The sequence below is a fragment of the Strix uralensis genome, chromosome 1, assembly GCF_047716275.1.
Source record: "Strix uralensis isolate ZFMK-TIS-50842 chromosome 1, bStrUra1, whole genome shotgun sequence".
NCBI classification, from domain to species: Eukaryota; Metazoa; Chordata; class Aves; order Strigiformes; family Strigidae; genus Strix; species Strix uralensis.
This window is the reverse complement of record NC_133972.1, coordinates 117,027,421-117,051,847: the sequence shown is the minus strand read 5'-3', so window position 1 is coordinate 117,051,847 and position 24,427 is coordinate 117,027,421. Positions and strand designations below refer to the sequence as shown.

At 40.4% G+C, this 24,427-nt stretch overlaps 2 protein-coding genes across 6 annotated transcripts in view; one reads left to right on the top strand and one right to left on the bottom strand.

Annotated features, from left to right (window-relative positions):
* The window catches only part of GNAL (G protein subunit alpha L), a 192,516-nt gene extending 187,554 nt beyond the window's left edge, over positions 1-4,962 (top strand). For both annotated transcript variants that reach the window (XM_074878106.1, XM_074878117.1), the window contains exon 12: positions 4,712-4,962. In XM_074878106.1, the coding sequence (XP_074734207.1) occupies positions 4,712-4,858 (147 nt within the window). In that variant the 3' untranslated portion in view covers positions 4,859-4,962. The remainder of the gene's footprint in view (positions 1-4,711) is intronic.
* A 1,399-nt stretch (positions 4,963-6,361) lies between these two features.
* MPPE1 (metallophosphoesterase 1) overlaps positions 6,362-24,427 on the bottom strand; it is a 34,615-nt gene continuing 16,549 nt past the window's right edge. For all 4 annotated transcript variants that reach the window (XM_074878144.1, XM_074878151.1, XM_074878159.1 and 1 more), the window contains 9 exons: positions 17,197-17,581; positions 16,236-16,344; positions 14,734-14,837; positions 14,073-14,153; positions 12,071-12,179; positions 11,103-11,174; positions 10,869-10,991; positions 9,906-10,046; positions 6,362-8,470 (listed from right to left, as the gene is read on the bottom strand). In XM_074878144.1, coding sequence (XP_074734245.1) covers positions 8,288-8,470; positions 9,906-10,046; positions 10,869-10,991; positions 11,103-11,174; positions 12,071-12,179; positions 14,073-14,153; positions 14,734-14,837; positions 16,236-16,344; positions 17,197-17,471 — 1,197 coding nt within the window. In that variant the 5' untranslated portion in view covers positions 17,472-17,581 and the 3' untranslated portion in view covers positions 6,362-8,287. The remainder of the gene's footprint in view (positions 8,471-9,905; positions 10,047-10,868; positions 10,992-11,102; positions 11,175-12,070; positions 12,180-14,072; positions 14,154-14,733; positions 14,838-16,235; positions 16,345-17,196; positions 17,582-24,427) is intronic.

Below are 24,427 nucleotides of genomic sequence, written 5' to 3'. Positions count from 1 at the left end.
TTAGAGGTTTGCCTCACCCTAGGACTGGTGTCATGGCACTACTGAGGAATCAAAAGAAAGTTTCCTTGTCTGGTCCCAGTTATTCTTGCAATTAAGGTTTCCTCTGAAGCTGAAGAGGTGGTGTCTGCATTTCACAGATACAAGCAGTTATCAGGCACATGATCAGCCCAGCTCTGGTATCAGAAACAGAGGGCTTAATCCAATATCACCTACGGCTTCACTCATATCGAGTCGTTGCCACAGTGCGAAGCAGTAACAGAGACCAGAACCAAAGTTTATCCATCTTGCCCTACTGGTAAAAACTGGGGGGGGGGGGGGGGGGGGGCGTGTTTGAGAGAGCAAATTTAATCATTAGAATTAAGAATTTTAAAGTCATTGTGCATTTACAAGTATTGTTAGGATTTACAGCTGTTGATGCAACAAGAAAGAAGCGATTAACTGTGTTCACACTTTGGGGATTTCCATTCCCTGCCTTAACCTTCCAGATTCTGAGGAAAAATGTCATATTGCACTGTGTTAACATAAGAGTCACCAAAAAAAAACCCACTTCAAGCCAAATCTCTCTTGCAGTAATGCTGAAATGCTGTGAAGCAGGTGACAGTATCCAGTTTGGAAGGAGGGTCCAAGAGAAACAAATTATGGGGAAACTGGGTGAAACTCCCCACCTTTATCTATTTTCATTATTTAAAAAAAAAAAAAACACATCAAAGGCAAGGTCCTTACCTGCCATGACTCACTGGTGTTATAGAAAGGGGCCACTTATGAGGCAGGTAGGGAGCAGAGGGGGTATAGGCATTGTGGCCCCATAAAAAAACACCGCGTGGCTGCAGAGGCCGACGTCAGCCACAGGTGCTGGGTGCAGGAGAAGCATTTGGGCCAAGGCCAGCACCTGCTGGATGCTGGGCAGTCCCCAGGACTCAAGCGTGGGGCTGAAACGGGGCTGAAACAGCTTTCCCTGCTTTCCCTGCAACTGCCACAGGCCTGAGAGAGAGTATCTCCTCCGTCAGCAATGTTTGTCTCTCTCCTGGGTTTGTGCTTGGTTTCTCAGCGTAAAGAAACAGAGGGACGTAGTCATTTGAGCAATTGCTTTAAACTCTTGGGCTGTTTGAAATGAAAGTCTTGCAATCAAGGTGTTTCTGCTCCCATAAATAGTCTGAACAGCCTGTGTGTACCCCGGTGATGGAGGCCGCGCACGGGCCCACCGGGGAGGGCAAGGTGGGCGAAGGCGGAGTAGAAACAGCAGATTCCAGTTTTGTGGAGTCAGGCACCAAAGGCTGAGGTTTCAGAGAGGAGGGGACAAAGGGGACAGGGGAAGTAAGCTCAGTGTACAGACTGGGGAGGGGTCTGATGTCCTTAGCCAGGTGCAAAGAAGAAAAGGTTTATATTTTCTACCTACAGCCTTCTTGGCTCTGCTTTACACATTTCTTTCCAAGTTCTTCATTTATGACCTTTTCCTTGTCCCACTCTTAACTTTTCAGACACAATTCAGAGAAGTCTGGTTTTATTCACTTACAAGCTTTATTGTGATTTTTGTCACAGGCGTGGATACATGTGAAAGTCACCACCATGGTGCTGCACCCCTTAAAATTCTGCCTGGCTGTAGACAGTGGTACTGTCAAATTTAAAGCATGTAATTCAAAGAATTTTAGAAGGAAGTTAAATACAAACACATTTCCAACAACTGTTGCTACACGGTAGTATATGAGTATTAGGAAGGCAAAATACATCAGCTCCTGATGTGAGGATCGATGTGGGGGCCTGTGGCCTCTGGGGTTTTGGTGGCAGGCCTGGCTGCTCGGCACCGTTGGGTTTTAATGGGGGAGCGGTGGGTGAAGACTGGCAGGATGTATCGTGTAGGAAATTCTCCTTCCTTCATCTCAGGCATGTCCTTTCTCCTCCCAAGCTCTTCACAGAGGCAGCGTGCTCACGCGCTCCTTGTTTAGGCTACTCCCCAGCCTCATTTTGGTGTTTTGTACACAGGGCTCTCCAGCTGCTGATGTTTGTTTTAATACATCCCCAGTGTATGGGTAACCCCTGTTAAAACAGTGGCATGGGCCCTCTGGTTCGTGCTGGTTTTTAAAAAATCTCAGTCTGGGAGGTGAAGTTGCTGCTGTTCAAACACACAGGCCAGGCTCCCTCAAATCGTGCATTTGGCTCCTCGCTGAAAACTGTTGTCCTGTCCCCCACAGTATAGGGATGCCGGTATTAAATACCCCCGCCTTGTGTTCTTTCATTGCTGTCCCAGGTGATACTATTTTTCATCTCTGAAGTGGAGCTAAGTAACATGCTACTATACAAAATGAGTTTTGAGCAGGGCTGGAAATGTTGCATTTATCTTGAGAGAACTCCAGAGCTGTCAGGGGACCAAAAAAAAAAACCCAGACAACCTAACATTTTGAAAATACATCCTTTGACATGCCTTATATGTAACCAGGTGTCACCAGAACATGGTGGGCAGCTTACTACCGTAGGCATTAGTGGAATCAGTGCATGACAAACAAGCAAATATTTAGTGAAAGAACACTCATTTTACTGAAACACAAGATTGAAGGTTGAGTCGTTAGGCTGTTGTGCTCCCTACTGCCCACATCTGGGTGGCACTGAAAGCGATCGTACGCAGTCCCTCACTGACAGCATGTAACATTTAGTCCTAGAAAGAGCACATCAGAGTGGGGATCTGAGCCCCGTCTCGCATCCCTGCAGTACATAACTGCTGTGTGCAGACCATACGGAGACATTAATGCGCTCGTTACAGTGCACAGCGATCATGCTGCTCGAGGGAAGCGTGCTGGAAGGGATGAGGGCAAGGGGGCAATAGCAGTTGGAAGCCGCACGTATAGACGTGGGTTTCAAACAGGGCAGAGGTAAAGAGCCACGGACCCCTGCAACAGGCCAAGGCTGAACTCTCCTGAGGCTTGTGAGTTAAGAATGAAAAAGTGCAGCAGTAGTTGGAAGGCAGACTAGGCTGTCTTTTCGGGGACAATATTTTTTTTGAGTCTGATTTGAAAAAAAAAAAAATGCGTAGTAACTGGTCTTTCCTTGCTGCATTATACCACTGTCATATAGAAAGGATCTGCAGGTGGAAGAAAAAAAAAAAAAACCTAAAGCAGCTATTGTATCAAAAATAGAAACACTATTGCATTTTTTTACTCTTGTAAAATTCGTATCATCTGGAGGGTCCAGCACTGCACTGTCCTTTCAGCCCTTGGGTTCCTAAGGGTCTGATTTCCCCCAGACTTTGCAAGACATCAAAGATCTCCCCATACCCTTCTGGAAGGTTTTGCAGGTAGACAAATATAATCCACATTTTAATTGAGTTTCAGCATTTGCCACCATTGCAGTAATCTGTAAAACTTTTTTTTTCTTGTTTCATTATTGTTTAGTGTACTTCATGCTTCAAATATGGCCTGAACAACTTACCCATCAGTTGAATACATTATTGAATTAATATTTTTCGTAAGAGTAAGCCTTGAACTAGGTATTGAGTGTAGCTTAGTAAGAAGAAAATAATTTTAATATATATACAGAACACCCCCTGTTTAATTAGTGCTGAGTATCTAATGTTACCTAAGTTACCTGCAAAAATCTACAATTTCTTGTTGATCTAATTATGTAAGGTATGGCTTCTAAATGTCTGTAGTTTTGCGTATCTGTAGATGCAGGTATTTAAAAAGTCAATCCTACATGTGAAATAAATGACTGTATTAAAAATATATAGTGTAGCTAGAAAGAAAGAAAACATTGTCTTTTGTGGTTTAGCCAATATAATTCATAATCAAATTTGGAAAAGGTTTATAAAAACAATTATCCCAAGAACTGACCTGCTTTCATGACATTCCATATATATTCTTCAAGATAATGATCCAGAATGGATTTAAAATATTTATCAGTCCTATAGTAATACAGAACAAAACTAAGAATTATTTTTTTAAAAAATATTTTTAAGATGCTGGGAATTTTAACAAGATAACCATAGGTGAAATGATGCTGGAGCTTAAGTTAGCAACCTAAAAAGTTGTGCAGTAGCTTTGTGAAAATTTAATTCTGCGTGGTCTGTTGTTTACTGGATTTCTGCATGTTTTATTCTTTTTTATATTTTTCATTCTGTGGGAACCCGGCCACTGTGGTGATAATTCCACCATGTTCTGGTCTCAATAATGATACCGAGTCTTCAGCCGGCCTACTAGGTTCTCTAAGTAAAAGTAACTTCAGGGGCCTTCAGCTTAAAGAAGCAGAAGCAGTAGGATGCTGTTCTCTGCCACTACTGGCTTCACAACTGGGAAGTTTTCAGTTGTGTGCTGCTGATTTAAAACAAGAGTTCAAAAATTTGCCACATGATGGCACCAACAAAGAAGGGAAAATAATTCCTGGGCCAGCTTCATGGCAGACTGCAGTGCTGCCAGCAGCACAGATCAGCTGCACTGTGATGTGCAAATGACAATAGCTTGTGCAAGTGATGGTGGCATCAGTGGCTCTTACAGAGTACTAATATACTGACCCCATAAGAGTATCCATAACTTTTTTTAATCTTGATTTCAAATTTTGATTCATATTGGACGAGACCACAGACCTTCCTTCTTTTTATTTATTTTAATTATCTATATACAGCATTTCCCAGGTTTCTTGGTACTCCGTAACTCTATAGACGCTGAGATGTGAAACTTCCCGTGGCACAGCCCTTGACCCTTTTTCCCCCTCACTCTTTCCACAGAGGATAAGTACGGCGAGCGGCGACGGCCGGCATTATTGCTACCCACACTTTACATGTGCAGTGGACACAGAAAATATCCGCAGAGTGTTCAACGACTGTCGAGACATCATTCAAAGGATGCATCTCCGCCAGTACGAACTCTTGTGAGGGGGATCACCGTGGAACCTGTGGTTTTAAATTCTTTGCTCCTTACTCTTTCTCTTGATACTACCCCACACAGGGTGGAAGAATATACTATAGAAATGTCAGTCTCTTCACTTTGTTTACTTTAATTATTTAACCTTAAAGCTGATTCGAAGCAAGTTTGGGTTGGTTTTCCTTCATGCTTTTTGGGACTATTTTTGTGCTTTATTTTGACATGCCACTTCTTCGTCATTCCACTAAGCCCTTTGGCTACCTCTGTTCCCGTAGGTTTTGTTTTTTAACTGAACGTGACCTGCTAAATTTTTTCCAGCAGGTTAACGTCAGTTCAAACTGGTATGTCAGCTGGATGACACTAAAGTCATACCTATCCCTCTGTGTGGGTTTCCTTTTTAACATGACATTGAAGAGTACTTGATGGGTGAAAAAAAGATTAATGCACTTTGTATCAGGTTATTAAATACTGTTGAGGAAGTAGACACACAATGTAGCAGCACCACAATATTTATTACTCTGTCACAGTTTTTAGCATTTCTGAGTTGCAGGTCAACTGATAAAGTGACCTCCTCTTTTAAGCCGTTACTGGCACAGGAAGTAGAGTAGATAATGAGAGGAACAGTGAAGACAAAGCAATTTTTCTGGGGTTTTGGAGCTAAGTGTCTCTGCACACCTCAGGCATTTGAATTACAGCTACTTTTCAGCCTGTTGCATCTAGGCAGAAAATTTACCACCCTCACTTACGTTATTTGTGCTGTCCACAAATGATCCTTTTAGTTCAGATCATTCTTGGACAACAGTCCTCTCCCTATATATATTTTTTTGTTTTACTGCTGGTTTATTATATTGTACAGACTGTAAAATGTAATATTATTTTGTACAACTTTATTGAAGAAAAATACTTGTAGAAGATCTTTGTGCCTTGATTATGGCTGTACCTGTAAAATGAGCTAAGATGTAAGTATGTTTTTGATTGCGCTGTACAGCTTGATGTCAACCTTACCTGCAGCAGTGACTGGAGGTAAGAACTTTATCTGTAGAGTTTAGGGGTTTTTTTCTGGTTTATATAAAAATGCTCTTTAGTATAAAAATTATAAATTATGCAAATTAACCACTTACCTTTCCAAGTAAGGTATTACAGTCACCGGATGTTGCAGCAAACATGCCTTTCTCTTTTGAAGTCTCAGCTTTAAAACATTGGAATTCATTCAAGTGTCCAAATTGCAACCTGGTGTTGTTTTAATGGGAACCAAGGATTATTTTTTTTCCTTTATATTTAGAAAATATGTTTGGTAATTCTTTGGTCATTCATAGAACTTCACAATTGCACAGACCGATTGTGAATGTGTAAAGCACCATTATATAGAGCTCTTCAATCTTTGTACCAACAGCGGCTTTCATTGTGCAAGTAAATAGCAAGAAAGAAGAAAAAAAAAAAAAGGTGTATAAACCCTTGTGTCTGGCCTAAGAGAATTACAAGATGACATTTTTATTTCTCTTTTAATAAAGAGACACATTAGAAAATTGTTTTATTTTAAATATTGTAGAATCAAAATGTGTGAATATTTCTCAAACTTGAATAATTTATGCAAATGACATTCTCAAAACAAGTTGTGGTACAGTACAATATATAAAAAGCAAGAATTGCTGTAGCAATAAGGCATGTCCTTTTTAGTAACTATAACACTGCTTTATATTTTATACATAGGTGTTTTATGTCTGTGACTATATACTTTTCCTGTGTCCAAGATAACCTGTACAAATGTCTAAAATTACAGTTGCAATAACAGAAACCTAGAGAAGTGTTAGACTACATTACTTTATAGAGTGTTTTACCACACTTTGGACCATTCCCCCCCACTTTATTTTAAATTTAGGGAGAGATAAAGAGCTAACACATTCCCCACATTGGCATATAAATCAGCAGGTTTGATTGATTAACTTTTCACTGTAAGCATCATTATTAGTTATAAACCCCAACCACTCATCTTTTGAAATTCAGACTACAGACACATTGAGGACTTGTTTCTATTTGATGATAAACAATCCCATTTTAGATACTATAATATGACCGTTTCTTCCTCCCAGAAATGCATATGCTTTGCTATCTGTATGTTCAATTAGTCATCAGATATTTCCCAGAAAGGCTGGGTGGAATAAGCTAATAATAAACAAAATTCCCAAATGCAAAGATTCTCTCACTTCCCATGCCAAAGAAAGTAGTAGAGCGAATAACAAAAGATGAGTCTTTTCTTTAGAAACACCCCCCAGCCCAGGAGTTCAGGTCAGAGCTCCCAGCCTCTGCAGGAATGTCAGTGGGAAAACTGGTCCTGGTGTGAAATAGCCCCTCCGGTTTTTCTGGGGCGGGTGGGGAGCAGCAGTAGGTTTGTCGCATCCTCCCTCATACACAGCACGCGAAGAGCCAGAGCTCAGATTTTACATCCTCGGCGCTGCCGGGCCCTGCGGCCCAGCTCCGCCAGCCGGCGGCCTCCGCCTCCCCACGGAGGAGCTAGTGCAGTTCAAAACGTGGCTCTACAGTAAAGTTCACAGGACTTGGCGGCCCTGCAGGAATTGAAAATAAGGCGCATTCCTATCCCCGTCTGTCCGTAGACTGAGGGCCGAGGCTTAGGATAATGTTACTGCAGCTGTATTTGACCTTCCTTCTTGCAGAAGATCGGCAACCGGAGGGCCCCTCACCACACAGATCTCTGGGATGCAATAGGGCCCTCTTTTTTTAAGCTCATCATAGCACATCTTTTTAAAACTAGCAGCTTGAGGTGTCACCCTAATTTTTTTTTAAGCAGGTTTCAAGTGCATATCGGCAAACTGGATCCACGAGCTTCTTCCCATTGTTGTCTGGTAGATGATAACTGCAGTTGTAGTCAGCTAACAATTTAATGTGTCAGGAACTGGAAGATTTCTTGTCCCAAACCACAGTCCCTTACATATGACGTCCTAAAAAGGTTACAGAAATCCGCATCTGTCAGTGCTGATGTATCTAGTTTCTGCCTGACCCTAACAAACAGAAGTATGACATTAGAAGGGCCATGCAGCAATAAAACAGAGGAATGTTTCCAGTTTGCAGGGCTGAGCCTCCGCCAGGGTAAGACACTAGTGCAGATAAGTGATGAGGCTATAGGATTTACATAATGTACAGTTACACTTTTAATATACATATTTGATACAAAAATTATAGCAGGAAAAGGACTCATTTGATTGTAGAATACAGTATTTTTGTACAGCATGAAACGTTCATTTCAGTTAATTATTTATCCTGTAGTAGTCATATCAGCTGTATAGGACTTCTATGGTATGTGTAAATGCAACCTGCCTTCAGACTAGCAATCAAATTAGGTCATTTGCTGGCATGAATATAGTCTGATGTTTGACTGTTCTCAGCTTTGGTATTTCAGTGACTGAATGCAGATGTCTGGCTCTTCATACTGCTTTATGCTTACTGATTAAACGCTGAGCAAAATAAAATGGTGGAGTGAGAAGCTGAAAATGAGCTAGTATCAGGATGACAAGCAGAGCACCTGCTGCACAGTATATAGTAAAGACTCTGCTCTCATACGGAAGGAAGCATTTTTGGAGGGAGAAGTCAGTTGGTGTTATGCTGCCCTGGAAAAGAAATGAAGACTGTCACTTTGCTGTTACAGTGGGCTCTGAATCAGGAGTAAACCCCACGGCTGTCACATCTCCAGTTTCTAAACTCTGTGTCGGGTGGCAAGGGTTGGGGCCAGTTTCCTAATACCAGTGCCTTCTCCAGGGGGCTGAGGAGTCCGTACCTTGCAGTGCTGGGCACTAACTGGAATATTCACCAGGCCAACATTAGCCGAGAGGCCAATCCTCCCTATATTCCATCTAGCGTAAATCGAGAGCTGGGCTCCTCATCTGATCTGCCTTCAAGAGAAGCCTAACTTTAGCTGCTGTAAATCCACCTGGAAGGAGCCTTCCCAGGCTAAAGTTAGGTTTGTGTGAATGTGCCCCTTCCTCCCCCCAAGCCCTCCTCCTACCCAGTACATGCTGCAAAAAACATGTTGGCTAATCCAAATTACGAACATGAACTTCAGCAACAAAGGACTTCATTGGGTTTTGGCTTGACTTTGCAGTTCAAATTGCAGTTTACAACAGACCAAGGCTGAGTTAAAACAGTAGAGAAGACAATTCAACTTTAATTAGCCAACCTCTTGTTTTGCAGTGAAGATGCACTGTCTGGCATGTGCAGAGAGCGTGTAGTTTGAAGGCAGCTACTCTCAGGAATATGGAACAAACAGAACTACTTTCAACAAGAAATAACTAAGTTGCATAAAATGAATTTAAAAGTTCGGGGTTATCTGTGTATTAAGCAGCCTAAACTCAACAGCGGTAAAAAAACACATGAAAGATTCCTCCCCCGCCCCCCCCCCGCCCCGGTCACAGACTACTCTGTAAACAGATTGTAGGTTTTGCTTCTTACGCCAAGTTTCTAGGAATTGTGTTTTATTTTTGAACTGGGGAACTAATTGATTTACCTCTAAGGATATACTGAGCACTGGAACTGCCTGCGAAAGCATAACCAACACACTGTATAAAATGTGAACAGGAAGCAAGGAGGCAGACTGTTGGCATGTGACAAACGTTTCCACTGCGTGAAGCGGTTAATGCGCAAGTTTGAAAACCATGATCACCATGCAAGAGTTTGAGGTGGATACGGTCTTGTTTTCATAGCTGGTAAATCAACCAAGCCAAACTAGTCTTTCTACTGTTCAGTGCACAATACTGATTATTTTTACAAGTCAATAGTTTACAATGCACCCTCTTTATAAGAAAATGTTAGATGCTTGTACCCAGATTCTAATTAGATCTTCAACAGCATTGCTTTGTACCACACAGAACATGTGGCTCCCACAGATGTACTTTATAAAGTGGATGCAGTGTACTGAGTGGGTTGGGTGGGTAGGCAATTTTTTTATTTTTTGTTTTTACAGGTAGAATCAGTTTTAAAATATAGCTGACTGCCATGTTGATTTATTTATGAAAGTTATCTGACAAAAATAAAAAAATTAAAACTTACCATGATGAAACTAGGATTGTTTCTATTCCTCCAACTGAATGACGGGACGCTGATCTCTGGAATTTTCCCCGCGTGCAGCACTTCACAAGCACTGTGTGTATGCCCACTGAGAATCAAACGGGGATGAAACCACCATATCAGCTAGAACACAAAATGGTAAAGCACAAAAATTAAGTCATAACTAAAAAGAAACTGAGCTTAAAACCCTTTTTTTTCTTCTAAAATAATTAAATCATAGCAATTCTAATATTCTTAAAGTGTTTTGTGTAAACTTCTGTTTTCCAATAAGACATGTGTTGATGCTGTAATATTAACGATACCCAATTGGCCCTCATCCCAAATACTGGAGTTTTATGCTGGACTTTTTTTTTTTTTTTTTGCCATATAGATCAGAAAAACAAAGGCAACACCATGCTGTTGACATCGCAAATAGAAAAACCTTCATTTTAGTAAACCAATGCTGTTTTCTTGTCTAAGCGAGAGTCTGGCACTGCCAATCTGAGTGAAGACATTTATGCAGAAGGAAACAAATAGTGACCATTAGACTGTTAGAGAATATTTTGACTTTACATTTTCTTGTAGTTACTAGTTCTGCAAAAGCAGTGCTTTCAAAGTGTTGGAAAACAGTGGCTTTCTACTAGGTTTGTCAATAATCTACACCGTACATAAAGTACAAAATGCTAAACTGGAGGTAGCGGCACTGCAGCAGACTTGCGAGCACCAGGACTCCTGGCCCGTACCTGGGACACCCCGCAGAAGCAAGGCTGTGATCACGATGATCCTCCAGGGAGCAGCGCTAACAAGCAGCCTCTCAAAGGCCTCATTACAGCAGGAGCAGCTGCGGTCTGTTTGGCTCAGCTAACACCCTTTCCAAAATTTTTTAATCTATATATAGCTACACTCATGTCCCCCCTCCCACCCACCCACCCACCGACCGATACTCAGGTTCCTAATATATCAAACCTTTTGCGATGCTTCTTGAGACAGCACATCATACTTTTCTTTAAATGGGATGTTCTTCTCCTCTGGAGGAGCAGAATCTTCTCCACTGCATTCAGCATCACTTTTCCGATAGAGGGGGTAATGCTAGGAGAAATTCAAAGCAAGGATCAGTTGTTAACGATCCAGGCTCTCTGGAACAGCAATAAATACACTAAAAACATGTCAACATGTTGCCTCACCCAATCGCCAACACACCTGTAAAAGGATGGGTTCTGAAGCTGGGAGCTTTCCCACATCACTGCACCTTTTGTTGGAATGATTCGGTTTCTGTGAATAAAATCAATCCATACATATTGTCACCACCACAGGGGTGGGGAAGGGAAGTAAACAATAGCTAGGTTTTGAGGGGTTGGGGGTTTTTTGTTGTTCTGTTTTTGCAAAAAGCAGTATCATCTCAGAATACAGCGTTGAAATACTGTCCACTGTATAAGCTTTAAGAGCCTCTACTGTGGATGGAAGGGGAAGTGCTTTAATTCCCCTTCCTGTATAGGCTGTGAACACACTTTCTGAATGCGGGAAGCAACAGCAGCATCTCACTGCACAAACAAGGCAAAAGAGATTTAGGGCAGCCGGAGCGACACAGCAGTTAAGAGTCTGGCAATTTTTCCACTGGGAGCTGGTTTCCTGATTGACTGCCAACCCAGTCAGTCATGCTGCCTACCGTGCATCCAGGCGGCCTATGAAAAGGGAAGAGGAATGAAACACAAGCAGCAGCTGGATTTGATGAAAAGGTACTACAATTAAAACATCATTAGGCTATCGAGACAGGACTCCAGTAGAATCAGAAAACTAAAAGAATAGGCTAGCTTGAAGGATATAAAACAGAACAATATGCCTAAATATAAATGCAGGGATTATTTTGCATTTTAAGTCAAAAGGAGGGTACAGAACTTCTGCCATTCCTTGGAACAGGAAATGACACCCTCTGCTGTCAGCACTGACAAGGAAGTTAATTAACACAAAGCAAAAGAGTTAATAGTTAAGTAAAAATGATAAAAGGTAAATGAGGAGAAGAAAGATTTGCTAACAAGTTGCAATATGAATTGGAAGCAGATTTTTTTCAGGAGAGTCTTAGTTATCTCCTGACTACTGCTGCAGTATCAGTATTCCCACTGCAGCAGCCGAGTATACTGACTACACTCAGATCTTTAATAAACTCTTACCTGCTGGGAGCAATTCAGTCTGTGAGAAAGTGCCACGAGCTTTGCCTCTGCGGTATGGCAGACAGCACAGCCATCGCCCTCCATGGCCACGCTGTTCACTAGGACAAAGCTGGGAAACACCAGGAAGCGGGCAAAGAGAAGGGCAGTGGGGAGGACAGGAAAGCATTTGCTATTCATGCACACGTCGTGGGATAAACTTTATTTTAGAAAACACAAGTATTCCAAAGTTGGGCACAGCTCAAGGAAACAGCAGAATGCAACAGTTTCTAAATCCATGTGCTGTAAATCCTCTTTTTGAGTATCCATATTGTAGCCATTTCTCTACCTGCTAGGCTGCTTTATAATCAGTTGTTAATTAGGTTGCACAACATACTGTATGCTGTGCTTCATGCTCACGCTTCAGGATTTTTTTTTATGTTATAAGAGATACTTAGGTAGTATTCCAGTGGAATGTTGGAAGCGTTGGAAGCCCACTAAGCTGAATTCTGAGGGAAAGGAGAACTTGCTTCTCTACCCACACACATCTTACACACCAGACATATAATTTCAGACATTTAATTTCTTCAGAACTACTGAAAAGCAAACAGCACTGCATTTGGCTGGCTACTCTGAACAAACTCAGTTTCATACTTTGCAGTCTCTCACAAATAGGACATGATTTTATTTGTAATAAAAAAAGAGTTCCCTGTAGATTTCAAATCAGCTTTGAACTTCTGCCACAAGATTCATACCTGTTTAGTCACTCATTCAGAACGAATTCCCAGTTCAATTCAGTGTTTTACAGACATAAACGAACTGAATGCCTCCACTTGGGAGATACTGGTCAAAACCAAAAAAACCTTAATTCTCTTTTAGCAAATTAAGCTGCTCTTATACCACAGATTTGTTGTAAAATAGTTATCCAGGAACATTTCATCAATAACACAGCTCATTTCAGTTAATGAATACGCTACTAGACATACAATCTGCAACTGCATGCAAGAATTCTGCTGTGCTGGTTTATCAAAGGGGACATGGAGATACTCCTTAGTAACTATTATTTCAAACAGCTGAAATACATATCTAGAGGACCCCACATCTGCATGATAAACAACAGCATTATACCATTATACTGAGCATTCATGAAGCTCATAGATCTTCCTAAAAAAGACACACTATTTCTAGACCTGTTCAGAATATTTTTAATGTTTGCTTAATTAAGGAAACCAGTGTAAACCAGTTTTGAATCTTACATTTACATGAGTGATTATAACGTGATGGCATACATGCCAAATGCAGGTCTTCCCTTCGTATATCTGAGGTTTAAAGACAAATAAATGCCTTTCCACAAACCCACTATTGCTTTCCCTCATCGGGGTTCTGCATGGTATTGAAAAGTAAAAAAAAGGGGCACATGGCACACAACTGCAGCCACAGACACACAACTGTGAGAACAAGGTCGACTCTAAGCCAAAACCAGCTTGTGCATTATTACCCCACCCTGTGGAAAAACTGTGGACAAGCAACTGCTTCCTACGTTCCCAAATTCCTCAAACAAGAGTTAAGTTCTGCAGACTAAAGAGTTATTAAAATTAATGAAACTCTTAACTTGTAAGCACAGAGGGGGTTTGTTTGTGTTTCTTTACTGAATCCTATTCTTCTGTTATGTTATTACAGCCATGGGTCATTACCAGCTGCAAGGAAGTAAAAAGGCAAAGCAGAGAATTTGATTCTGAGGCCACAGTACTTTTCCATTTAAAAGGAAATTGTTACAATTTACCTAGCTCAAAGTACAGCTTCCACTCCATATCAAACAACAGATTTGTACAAAGTGTTTCATGTTTAACATATCCTAAGCTAGAGACAAAGTTTAAAAAAAAAAAAAAAAAAACCTCTAAGTTAAGCATTCCCATACTACTACATTAGAAACTCCACTTCCAGTTCTCTATTCTCATCACTCTGGTCTGCTAGCTCAGTAATCACTACTCTAAACATTGAAAAAAAAAAAATTAAATATACTCACTTTATTCCTTTCCGAGTTATTAGCTTTCCTGAAGTAAAGTTGAAAACCTTTTCAAATCGATTTACCTTGTAAGTAGTCATTCTGTGTCACAGAGCAAAAATACAACTGAGGTAAGAAACTGGCACTGTAAATCATCTGACACAGTTGCTCTATGGTTTGTAGACCATTCATGCAGCTTGTTGCTCCATCATCTACATCACATATTCATTCAGCAAACTCACAGGGATGCTCCGACACCCATCGTGTACTCTGTCCCAGTCCCATCAGTGTAAGCACAGCCGTCCTACAGAAGTACAGCAGAGCGAGGGCACTTACACTCTTCTATGCTGAGATAACAGGAAAGGGAATATGCTCAGACTAAACAATTTTCAGACAAGGAGACCCAACAGAAGGAAAAGCAGCTTCAAGGCTTCTCTGCCAATGCAGAAAGACCAGCTCTGAACAATTTCACATATGCTCAGAGAAGCATAAAAGTAGCCTGAAACCTGTTCTAAAATGTATTCCTAGGGTGCATTAAATTACAATCCCTTCTGATTTGGTTACGATCAAAAACCTTCCGTGTAACCACACAAGAGGTCATTCAGACACAAGACCAGTTACTGTATGCACGCTGACATTTCATTCTTGGCACTTGTGTGCTCCTTTCACTGGCAAGACTTACTCATAATGAAATCCAATGTCATGATTCCCAACAATAACCACTAGCTCAGTAGAAACTGGATACTTAAACATTTTCCGAAATCTCCTGACATCATCTGCCCATGCCTGCATGAAAAAACAAATGGAGAAATTAATGCTGTCTGGCAGTATCAAAGGGGACCACTAGTATTGCATTGTGTGTGCATGGCAAGGTTTTGGTAGCAGTGGGGGCTCCAGGGGTGGCTTGTGAGAAGCTGCTAGAAGCTTCCCTGATGTCTGACAGAGCCAATGCCAGCTGGCTCCAAGATGGACCCACTGCTGGCCAAGGCCGAGCCCATCAGCAACAGTGGTAGCACCTCTGGGTTAATGTATTTAAGAAAGGGGAAAAAGAAAAATGCAACTGGAGAGAAGAGTGAGAATATGTGAGAAGAACAACTCCGCAGACACCAAGGTCAGTGAAGAAGGAGGGGAAGGAGGTGCTCCAGGTGCCGGAGCAGAGATTCCCCTGCAGCCCCTGGTGCAGACCATGGTGGGACAGGCTGTGCCCCTGCAGCCCATGGAGGTGAACGGTGGAGCAGAATCCACCTGCAGCCCGTGGAGGACCCCACGCCAGAGCAGGTGGATGTGCCTGAAGGAGCCTGTGACCCGTGGGAAGCCCGTGCTGGAGCAGGCTCCTGGCAGGACCTGTGGCCCCATGGAGAGAGGAGCCCACACTGGAGCAGGTTTGCTGGCAGGACTTGTGACCCCATGGGGGATCCACACGGGAGCAGTTCATGAAGAGCTGCAGCCTGTGGGAAGGACTCACTTGGGAGAAGTTCATGGAGGACTGTCTCCGACGGGAGGGACCCCACACTGGAGCAGAAGAGTGTGAGGAGTCCTCCCCCTGAGGAGGAAGGAGCAGCAGACACAACAGGTGATGAACTGACCACAAACCCCATTCCCCATCCCCCTGCACCGCTCAGGGTGAGGAATTGGAAAGGGAGTAAAGTTAAGCCTGGGAAGAAGGGAGGGTGGGGGAAGGTATTTTTAAGATTTGAGTTTTATTTCTTGCTATCCTACTCTGATTTGTTTAACAATAAATTAAGCTAATTTCCCCAAGTCAAGCCTGGTTTGCCCATGATGGCAATTGGTGAGTGATCTCTCCTTGTCCTTATCTTGACCCATCAGTCTTTCATTATATTATCTCCCCCCATCCAGCTGAGGACGGGGAGAGATAGAGCAGCTTTAGTGGGCACCTGGCATCCAGCCAAGGTCAACTCACCACAAGTATATAATACAGAAGTACACACTGAGATCTTTACATTCTGTAAGTTTTATATGAGAGGCAAAAGTGCCGAGATACTACCACAAATGAAAGATAATCACAACATTTCAACTCTTTTCTAAAACACTAGAAACTTCTACCAGTAAGACAACTGTAGTAATATTAAACAAAGCCTTGCATACCTAGTCTGCTTTCTTCTGTCATCCATTTCCTTCAAGAAAGCCTCACTGTTTGAAATAAGAGAGCTATTGATGTCATACCTGAGGTAAGCTCCATTTTCCTTCATCAAAGACATCTCCCAGAATAAAAACAATATCTGGCTGCAGTAACCATACGGCAGTTTGGAAAGATCTCTCCATTTGCCATTCCCTGAAAGGAAAACACAGACCCAGTCATCACTGCCTGGATCCTGGATCCTCAACTCTGAATACACAAACACAGCCTGGGAATAGGAAGATGGCTCCTACACACTGGAAGTGCTAATGTGAAATTCAAATTAAATACTTGGAAATCAGGTTTTAAGTACAGTAGGTGCATCTTACCTACGTGGGTAATTCCACCACAATACAATCAGGGCTAACTCATGCAAGAAGTAATACCAGCTTGTTTATTTTTCATTACAATTCCATTAAACAGCAATTAATTAGAACAGTGAATTACTGCATACATTTTACTACGCTGTTTCTGCAGCAAAAGTTTATAATGTTCATACCATGGTAGAATTAGTACTTTCTTTCAGAGTACTGCTTTTTCTTCTTTTGGACTAACAGAAACATGGTTTTGTAAGCATGAGTTTGGATTACCTTTGTTTTTAAATGTGATTTTGCCTCTGATTCTACAACACTACAGAAAAACTTCTACCAGCTTCCTTATCTCTGCAATTAAAGGTATTAACTATCGGGGCACCCAAGTCACCTGGCTCATTTTTAAGGCATTCTGTAAAATAGTTACATACCAGAAAAGACAATCTGACCCAAGAAAAATGCTCAGGCATCTACATTCACATACTACCTGAACATTCAAGATTGCACTGCCTCGGTATGCCCCATTCATTAACCTTTCCACAGGGGTTTATTACCCAGCACCAATCCAGACAGGCAAGTCAGCAGCAGCATGCACGCTTCTTACAACTACCACAACATTGGTTTTAAACATCTGTCCCATCACTTACTATTAAAAACTAAAACCAGAATAAAGATTCGTCAAAAAATCAATTACTACCTTCTTAGTTTATCCAGCCAATGTCCTTTGATTTCACCAAGTAGGTGAGTATCAGCTAAAATTATGGCCTTTAGGACTGAAGTTGAGGTCTCTTTTTTACCCGTGTGAGCTCCACCCTTCACTTCTGGCCATCGGCATTGAAAAATTACCACATAATAAATTAAAAATTCACAAAATATTAACACTGAGCTGACAAAGCACACAAGCTTCAGCAGAAAACTGAGCCTCTTCTTCAAAGGAAGATTCTTCACAGTGGTCGAGCTAGAACTCAGCATTGCAGTACCAGTATAAAACCCTTTCCTAATGGCTCAGTTCTCCTCTCTCAAGTGAAAACAGTAGGGGCTAGTCAAAGGATCACGTTGGTCTTCATACCAGTACAAAATTCCTGTGGAGAAAATACAAATGAAATTATTCATTAAGCCAGCATTCCCTGTGAAAAGCTACTATGTAAGGCCTACAGTGTTAGCTTTTTGCACCCTGAAAGATTTGGAAATATGTAATTGACCTAAAAAGCAAAGTTGGTCGTCTCCTTCAGGTACACAGAGGGCCATGCTGCTGAGCACAGAACTGCACTCTCTCCTACCAGCACCAAGGCAACCAGTTTAAAGCCAGACAGGATCTTGGTGCATGATGCTTTTTTTAAAACTAGACAGTGAAAACAATGTGAGTAGGGCTCAAAGGCGGGTAAAGACAGAGCTGAGCTTGAACAGCAGCAAAGCAAAACCACATTAGGATCCATATCATCCTGGCCACTGCAATTCCCCGTGCAACCACTTTCTGGCACAAGTCACGTAACATGACTATGCCAAATCAATGCAGTTACCACCTTAATACACTTCGTTGTAATAATCTCCAAGAACAAGTAATTTACTATCCCAGAACAGTTTAACGGAGCTTTCTAGGAACACAGGCACAGATACGTGACTAGTTAACTAACGCTGCTTCATTTCTAACAAGGAGAAAGCAAGAAACATCTAAGCCTCGGAAACAGAAACTGCGCTACAGCTGAAGAGGAATGTGGGAAAGTGAGCCTAAGTTGGTAAGTTTACTGTATTTACTGATTTCTTCCACCTTGGATAGCTTGCAACCCAGACAGGGAGCTTGCCCCTTTTGAAACTACAATATTATTTTCTGCTAATCCAAAACAAATGTCTTCACACTGCTAAATCACAATTGTAACAGGGCTCATTGACTATTTCACTTGTTTACGGGCATTTAACAGAAACTCATTGTTCCTGGTGTAAGGAAGAAAAACCCACACTTTCTCAGTTCTCTTTCTTCTACAGTCCTTGGCAGAAACACTTTTCCAGTGTAACTGCCCACAAGAAACAAGTATCCCACCTGAGAGGACAGAGATACTAGCCCTTACTCAAGTAAAACCACTCAGGTTCCATGCGCAACCTCTCAGGGTTTCAGTCTGAAGAGTACTGCATGTCTGAAAGACCCACTTTTTGAAGGTAAACAGTGTAGTATGGTCACAGTGAAAGGGACTCCAGGAAAGCTACAAAGATGTTACTTCACATGCTCATGAACAAATTTCTAAAGAAATCCACAAAGAAAAGTCTTGTCCCCCACCCAAGAATGGGATTGCAATTTTGCTTTCTACAATAGAAAAACTCTAACATAGTCCTACTATCCAGGATGTTAGCAATTACTGTACACAGTACTCAGGCAGTGATTAGCAGCCAATGTTCATTTGAATTGACTACATCTCGGTCCCTTTGAATATTTAGGCCTAAAATATTAGGAACACTAGAACAAAATTACAGAAGCACACAAAATTAGGGGAACTTTTCTAAAATCCTGGTCTCAGTTACATGCAGAACAAGAACAAAAATTGCTTTACTGCCCTATGGCTTAGCCCATTTGACTGATGTCTCATAGAAATCAAAAACTGACATGTGACTGTCTTATTTTTCCAACCAAAACCTCTATTTGATAATAGCCACTTATTTTCAAACACGAGCTTCCTGTATCGCCACTACAATGTACTTATTCAAGACAAAGAACCATTAGTCTGCACCATGTAACGTTTCTAATATGCATTATTTAACGTTAGCATGACTAATACTTAATTGCATGCAATTCAGTTCTATCTAAACTTAGTTTAGCAGAAAGCCGCTGGCCAGACGTCACAATTTCACAATACAGAGGAACTACACATAAAGGCTGATTAACTTGTTTAATATTAATCTCATCTGCACTTTAACTAGCAATAAAAATCAACAAGATCTTGTTTGTACATCTCACAACAAGGCAAGATTAAAGCAGAAATGTCTGTTCAACAGACACAGCAACAAGGACATAAGACAGGTAAATTCTTAACTAAGCACACAAATTTATATGGCCTTATCCTGCACAAACTGCACCTACCCCAGAATTTGGAAGTAGATCTTAGTAGTCTTAGATAGTCTCCTCTTCCAACAAAAAGAGTACTGATTTGAACAGAAAATGCCAGTAATTTGTTTAACTTTCATTAGGCATATCAAAGAAAAAAAAATACTATAGAACCAAAAAACCCTATGACTCTTCTTATTCACAACCTACACAAAGCTTAAAACAAATAAAATCTGTCATTTTGCTATCAAGATCTATGTATTCTCTGGAAGGTTTTCATTCCATTATTTTTCACACATTCAGCTTCTTCAGAAGCTGTCCAAACAGCTGAAGAGCTGCAGCAAAAAGCCAGTGTTACAGGCCAGTGGGGGGGATGAATATCAGATCTTCAGAAGTAAAATGATCCCATCAAATGCAAAAAACCACCCCAAAACCTGCAATTAATAGAAAAGAAAAATATCTTCAAGGCAAAACTGCCATTTTGAAAAGTCACAAGTGGCAACTGATACAATCAAAACCACAGAGCCCATCATTTCTACACATTTTCCTTGTCCCAGCATTTCTGCTGGTAGCTGTTACTATTGTGGGAGTGGTGCTGCAGATGTGGAAGATGTCAGAGGTCTCCCATCTGCACCCTACATTTCCAGTTGTCCTGATAGTGAAAGAAAAAAGAAAAGAGGAAAGGGGGGGAAAAAAAAGACAAAAAATGAAATCACGGAAAGTCAGTGATGCAGAATGAGCTCAGACAACTCCTACTCCAGAGCCTACCTCACTCTGCCACCTGCCAGCCCAGGGCTGCTCACACCCCAGCTGAACTGTTTGCTCGGGACTGGGGCTGCACATCTCTGCACACCAAAGCAAAAGCAGTTTAACCGGAAACCAAGCACATGCAGGAGTAATCTGAACCTCACATACGGGTACCCGAGGACTGGAGACCCACATCCTCTCACACGTGATGGCAAGGTCAAAAGTAATGCTGTCAGACAGCACGCACACTGCAAGATGGAGCTGTGGTTCAGCATGTCGCTGTACAATGCATTGCTACTCCCCCTCCTTGCATGGCTGATTAAGATCAGACTAGAATCTGGTTTCTTACTAGAGGTTGAGGATCTCAGTTATGAGAAAAGACTGCAATATTTCTCACTGTTTCTTGTTCTAAATATATGGGAGTGGCCCAATGCAAAACTGATTTTTAAAAGCTCATCATAAAGTTGAGATCAGTTTTTTCACCATATTCATTATTTTCAACTGTTTGGGCAGAGAACATACTCTATAATGGAAAACTCTGATCTTCAGTAGCTGGCAAACAGCAAAATTCTGCTAATCACAATTTTGTATTCAGTTAATGTACACATTCTTTAGGCAGGGGAGAAATAACCTGGAACCTCCTCATCTACATGTTTTAAATGTTTTAAGAACTATTCTGCACAACACTTAGAAATCAGCCTGTGAATGAGGGCAATTACTGATTCATTTAATAATGTCACTAAGGTTTAAACATGCTAAAAGTATAACTTTATACCACAAAACTGTGGGGAAGAAGAATGCTTAAGTGACTAGTGGTCATAAAAAAAGTTTGATGCTTTCCTTCCCTGTCATTCATATTTATTTTGCTAACTAACAGATATTAGATACATCTTTGCACTTAAAAATACTTCCATCATCCACACTATTCTTCCTATTTTAATCCGTCAAGTTTACTGGCAACACAGACTTGCATCACTCCTCCTTCCCTTCTCCATCTCTGTTCAGAACATTATCCAGCTTTAATTTACACGTGAGCCAAGAATGAAAAAAGGGAAACCTGACACAATGGTCTATAAGCCAGCCCAGGAAACAAGTAGTTCTTTACTCTCTCTCTCACTTAATGAAGATGTAACTCTGAAAAAACACCTCATATGCTTTGAGGCCAATTTATTTATTAATTTACAACTACATAAAACTGTCCTAACAAACAAAATGGGACACGAGTCCTAATCCTACTCCTAGTCCTATCCCTAATGAGCATGCAAGTATTTTTATTAAGCTAAAGAAGCTGTACTAGGTTTTAGTCATTTCTAACCTCGTGATAAAATTTTCGCTCAATTCTCCCATCACAGGGTCACAAAGGTACAGATTTACAACTTTCATACAAATCTAGTTCTATAATGTAACTGTGTTACACTTTTGTGAAATGTAGTTACAAACAACTTCAGGTTCAACTCTCACAAGGTTTCCCTTCTGCAGGGTACATTTGCAACGAGTTCTCTCTTATCATTCCAAGCTCACTCACTCTCAAAAGCAACATATTTCTACCTTGTGAACTGTGGCACTCTGCACTCCAGTTCCCTTTCAGCACTTCAAATACCAGAGCTCTTAAAATACCTCGCTCTTCAATCAAATAAGAGCTTCTGATGAATTCTTGTTTCAATACTGCAAGACAATGCTCAGACCCATCTTTCTGAGCATACTCTTTCCAATTCTGAACCCTAAATCCTTCCTTCATCCACAAATTTTAACTTATTACTGTGATTAAAGAAAAACTCAAAGCAGTGATTTAGCATTTTTCTTTTAAGAAATCCCTTTGTAATAACTTAATTATAGAATTCATTTCTGTCTTCACTGGCACATCCTTAGGGCTAAAATTCATAAAGACTGCCAAATCTACAGATCTACTTTGATTTTATATAGTTTACAGAAAAGGGTAAATTGGTAAATTCTTCAAATTAAAATACAAAGATGTTATCATAGTCCCACAAACACCCACAACCACTCCTGCAATTAATGTATTTTACAAGTGTGAGAGAGGTTTAGAAACTTAGTTGAAGTTATACAGACCACAGTTTATTTAAAAACCATATAAACAAAAATCAAAGGCACAAAATACAACAACATTTCAGAGGAGCTTGTTATATTGAGATCATATTAATGAATCCATAATATTATCAAAATGTGGTACTACATAAGCCGTGGTAGGTTTAAATGTTGCAGTAAGTACAAAAAAATATGTGGAAAATCCACTTGCCGTTAAATTAATCAGTAGTTACAAATGTGCTGTAAAAGGAAGTCCATACATTACACTTATTTGTTTTAAGCACTTTTCATACTGATTATTCAGTTTCACAGATTCCTGTACAGCATGCTTTAGATCTTCTACCTCTTCAAAAAAATCCTAGAAAAACCAAAAAATATTCACTTTAAAGTTTCTTTCAAAGACATTCTCAGTAACAGCTAGTTGGCATTTCAGTTGTCCCCCAGTTCAAAGCCACTTTCTATATTTTTACTACTATATGGTTAAGTTATGCAAACACAGCTATGGTGAGATACAGCAATCAACTACAACCTTATGTAATAATTTAAAACTTTGCCCTGAACACATAATGCATGCAGAATTCAAGTTATGTTAGAGCCTGAAATACAGACTATTAATAGAAAAGATGAATTAAGAGAAGGAAAAAATGACTATTTATCAGAAAGCTACAAAATGACAGTCCAAAATGACAAGGGAATAATGTCAACCTCACCTGTGCAAAAATATAGCTATACGTGCTGAAGTCAGCCAGTAATAGGTAACACACCATTAAATTTGAAGATCTGAAAGTTGCACGATTATAAAAAAAGGACAAGAAGCAAAGAGAAAGATGAGAAGAGTGAGCTAAGGAGGATGATGTTAGCATTTGAACAAGACAACACTGAAGAGTTTAAGATGGAAAAAAGCTTTCACTTTCTCAGATTGATCCTCCCATAATTACACTATCCCAGAATGCATAACTTAACAAGTAGTTCTAGCTATGCCTAATTCAACTAGGAGATAAATTCAGCTTCACAGAAATAAACTTCAGTTATTAAAAATATCGATGGCCCATAGCTTAAATATTTTGTTTAGCTCCTGCAACTCAAGTCTATTAAGCAATTCTGATCCTTTGTAAGTGAAGTCAGAAGTTGTTGGGAAATACAAGGACAGCAAACAGAGTATAATCGCCCAAGACAATTTCACCAACCTTTCAAAGTCTTATCTACCAGAGTAACACTGTATCTACTTATAGCCATCTATACTGGACATCTCCTCTCCTGCCTATTCTTATAACTTTTTTTTTTTTTTAATAACAGCTACATACATCTTAAATAACATACAGTGACTTAAAACCACCTCAGCAAGGGTCACGGATCAAAAGCCATAACCTCAGATTTACATATTTCTCTTCTGAAGGATGAAACTTTCAGCCACAAGTTGTCCCTAACTCCCGAACACAGGGAACTAGAACTCGCCCTGGCTCAATGTTCTGCAAGTTCACATCTAATGAACTATGACCATGTTTTACTGTTATCCCTGTAATGAAAGCCAGCATAATATTATTTAGCTTGCAAGAGGGGATTGCAAGATAAGAAAATCGACTCTCAAAAAAAAAAAAAAATTCCAACAGAAGTCTTGAATAAGCAAAAAACAATTTAAACAAGTTTGTAGCTGAAAACAAAATCTTAGGTCGGTACACTAAACTGAGTCCTCTATAGCTAGATAAGACCTCTTCATCTTTTCATATAACTTCAAGAATTACTAAATTTTCACACTTTCTACATCAGTACGGACAATCTATCACAAAACCTCCAAAGCCCTCCCCAGTCTTAGTTCTGTCAGAGGTATAACTTTGGTACGTTTAAGTTCAAGAGCAAATAATTTTCCTCTCACTGGCATCATGAAGCAATAGAAGTGATCATCCAAAAAAATATTTTTATTATCTCTGCAAATGTCTGTTGGAAGAAATTAAGACTGCTACCCACAGTTACAATTTTAATGTCATAAATACATGAGACAAATAATCTCTCATGAAAGAAACCAAATTGCCCAAACATTAAAAAAAAAATACACAAGAAAATCCAGCTGCTTAAAAAAAAAAAAATTCTATTATTCCTCTTC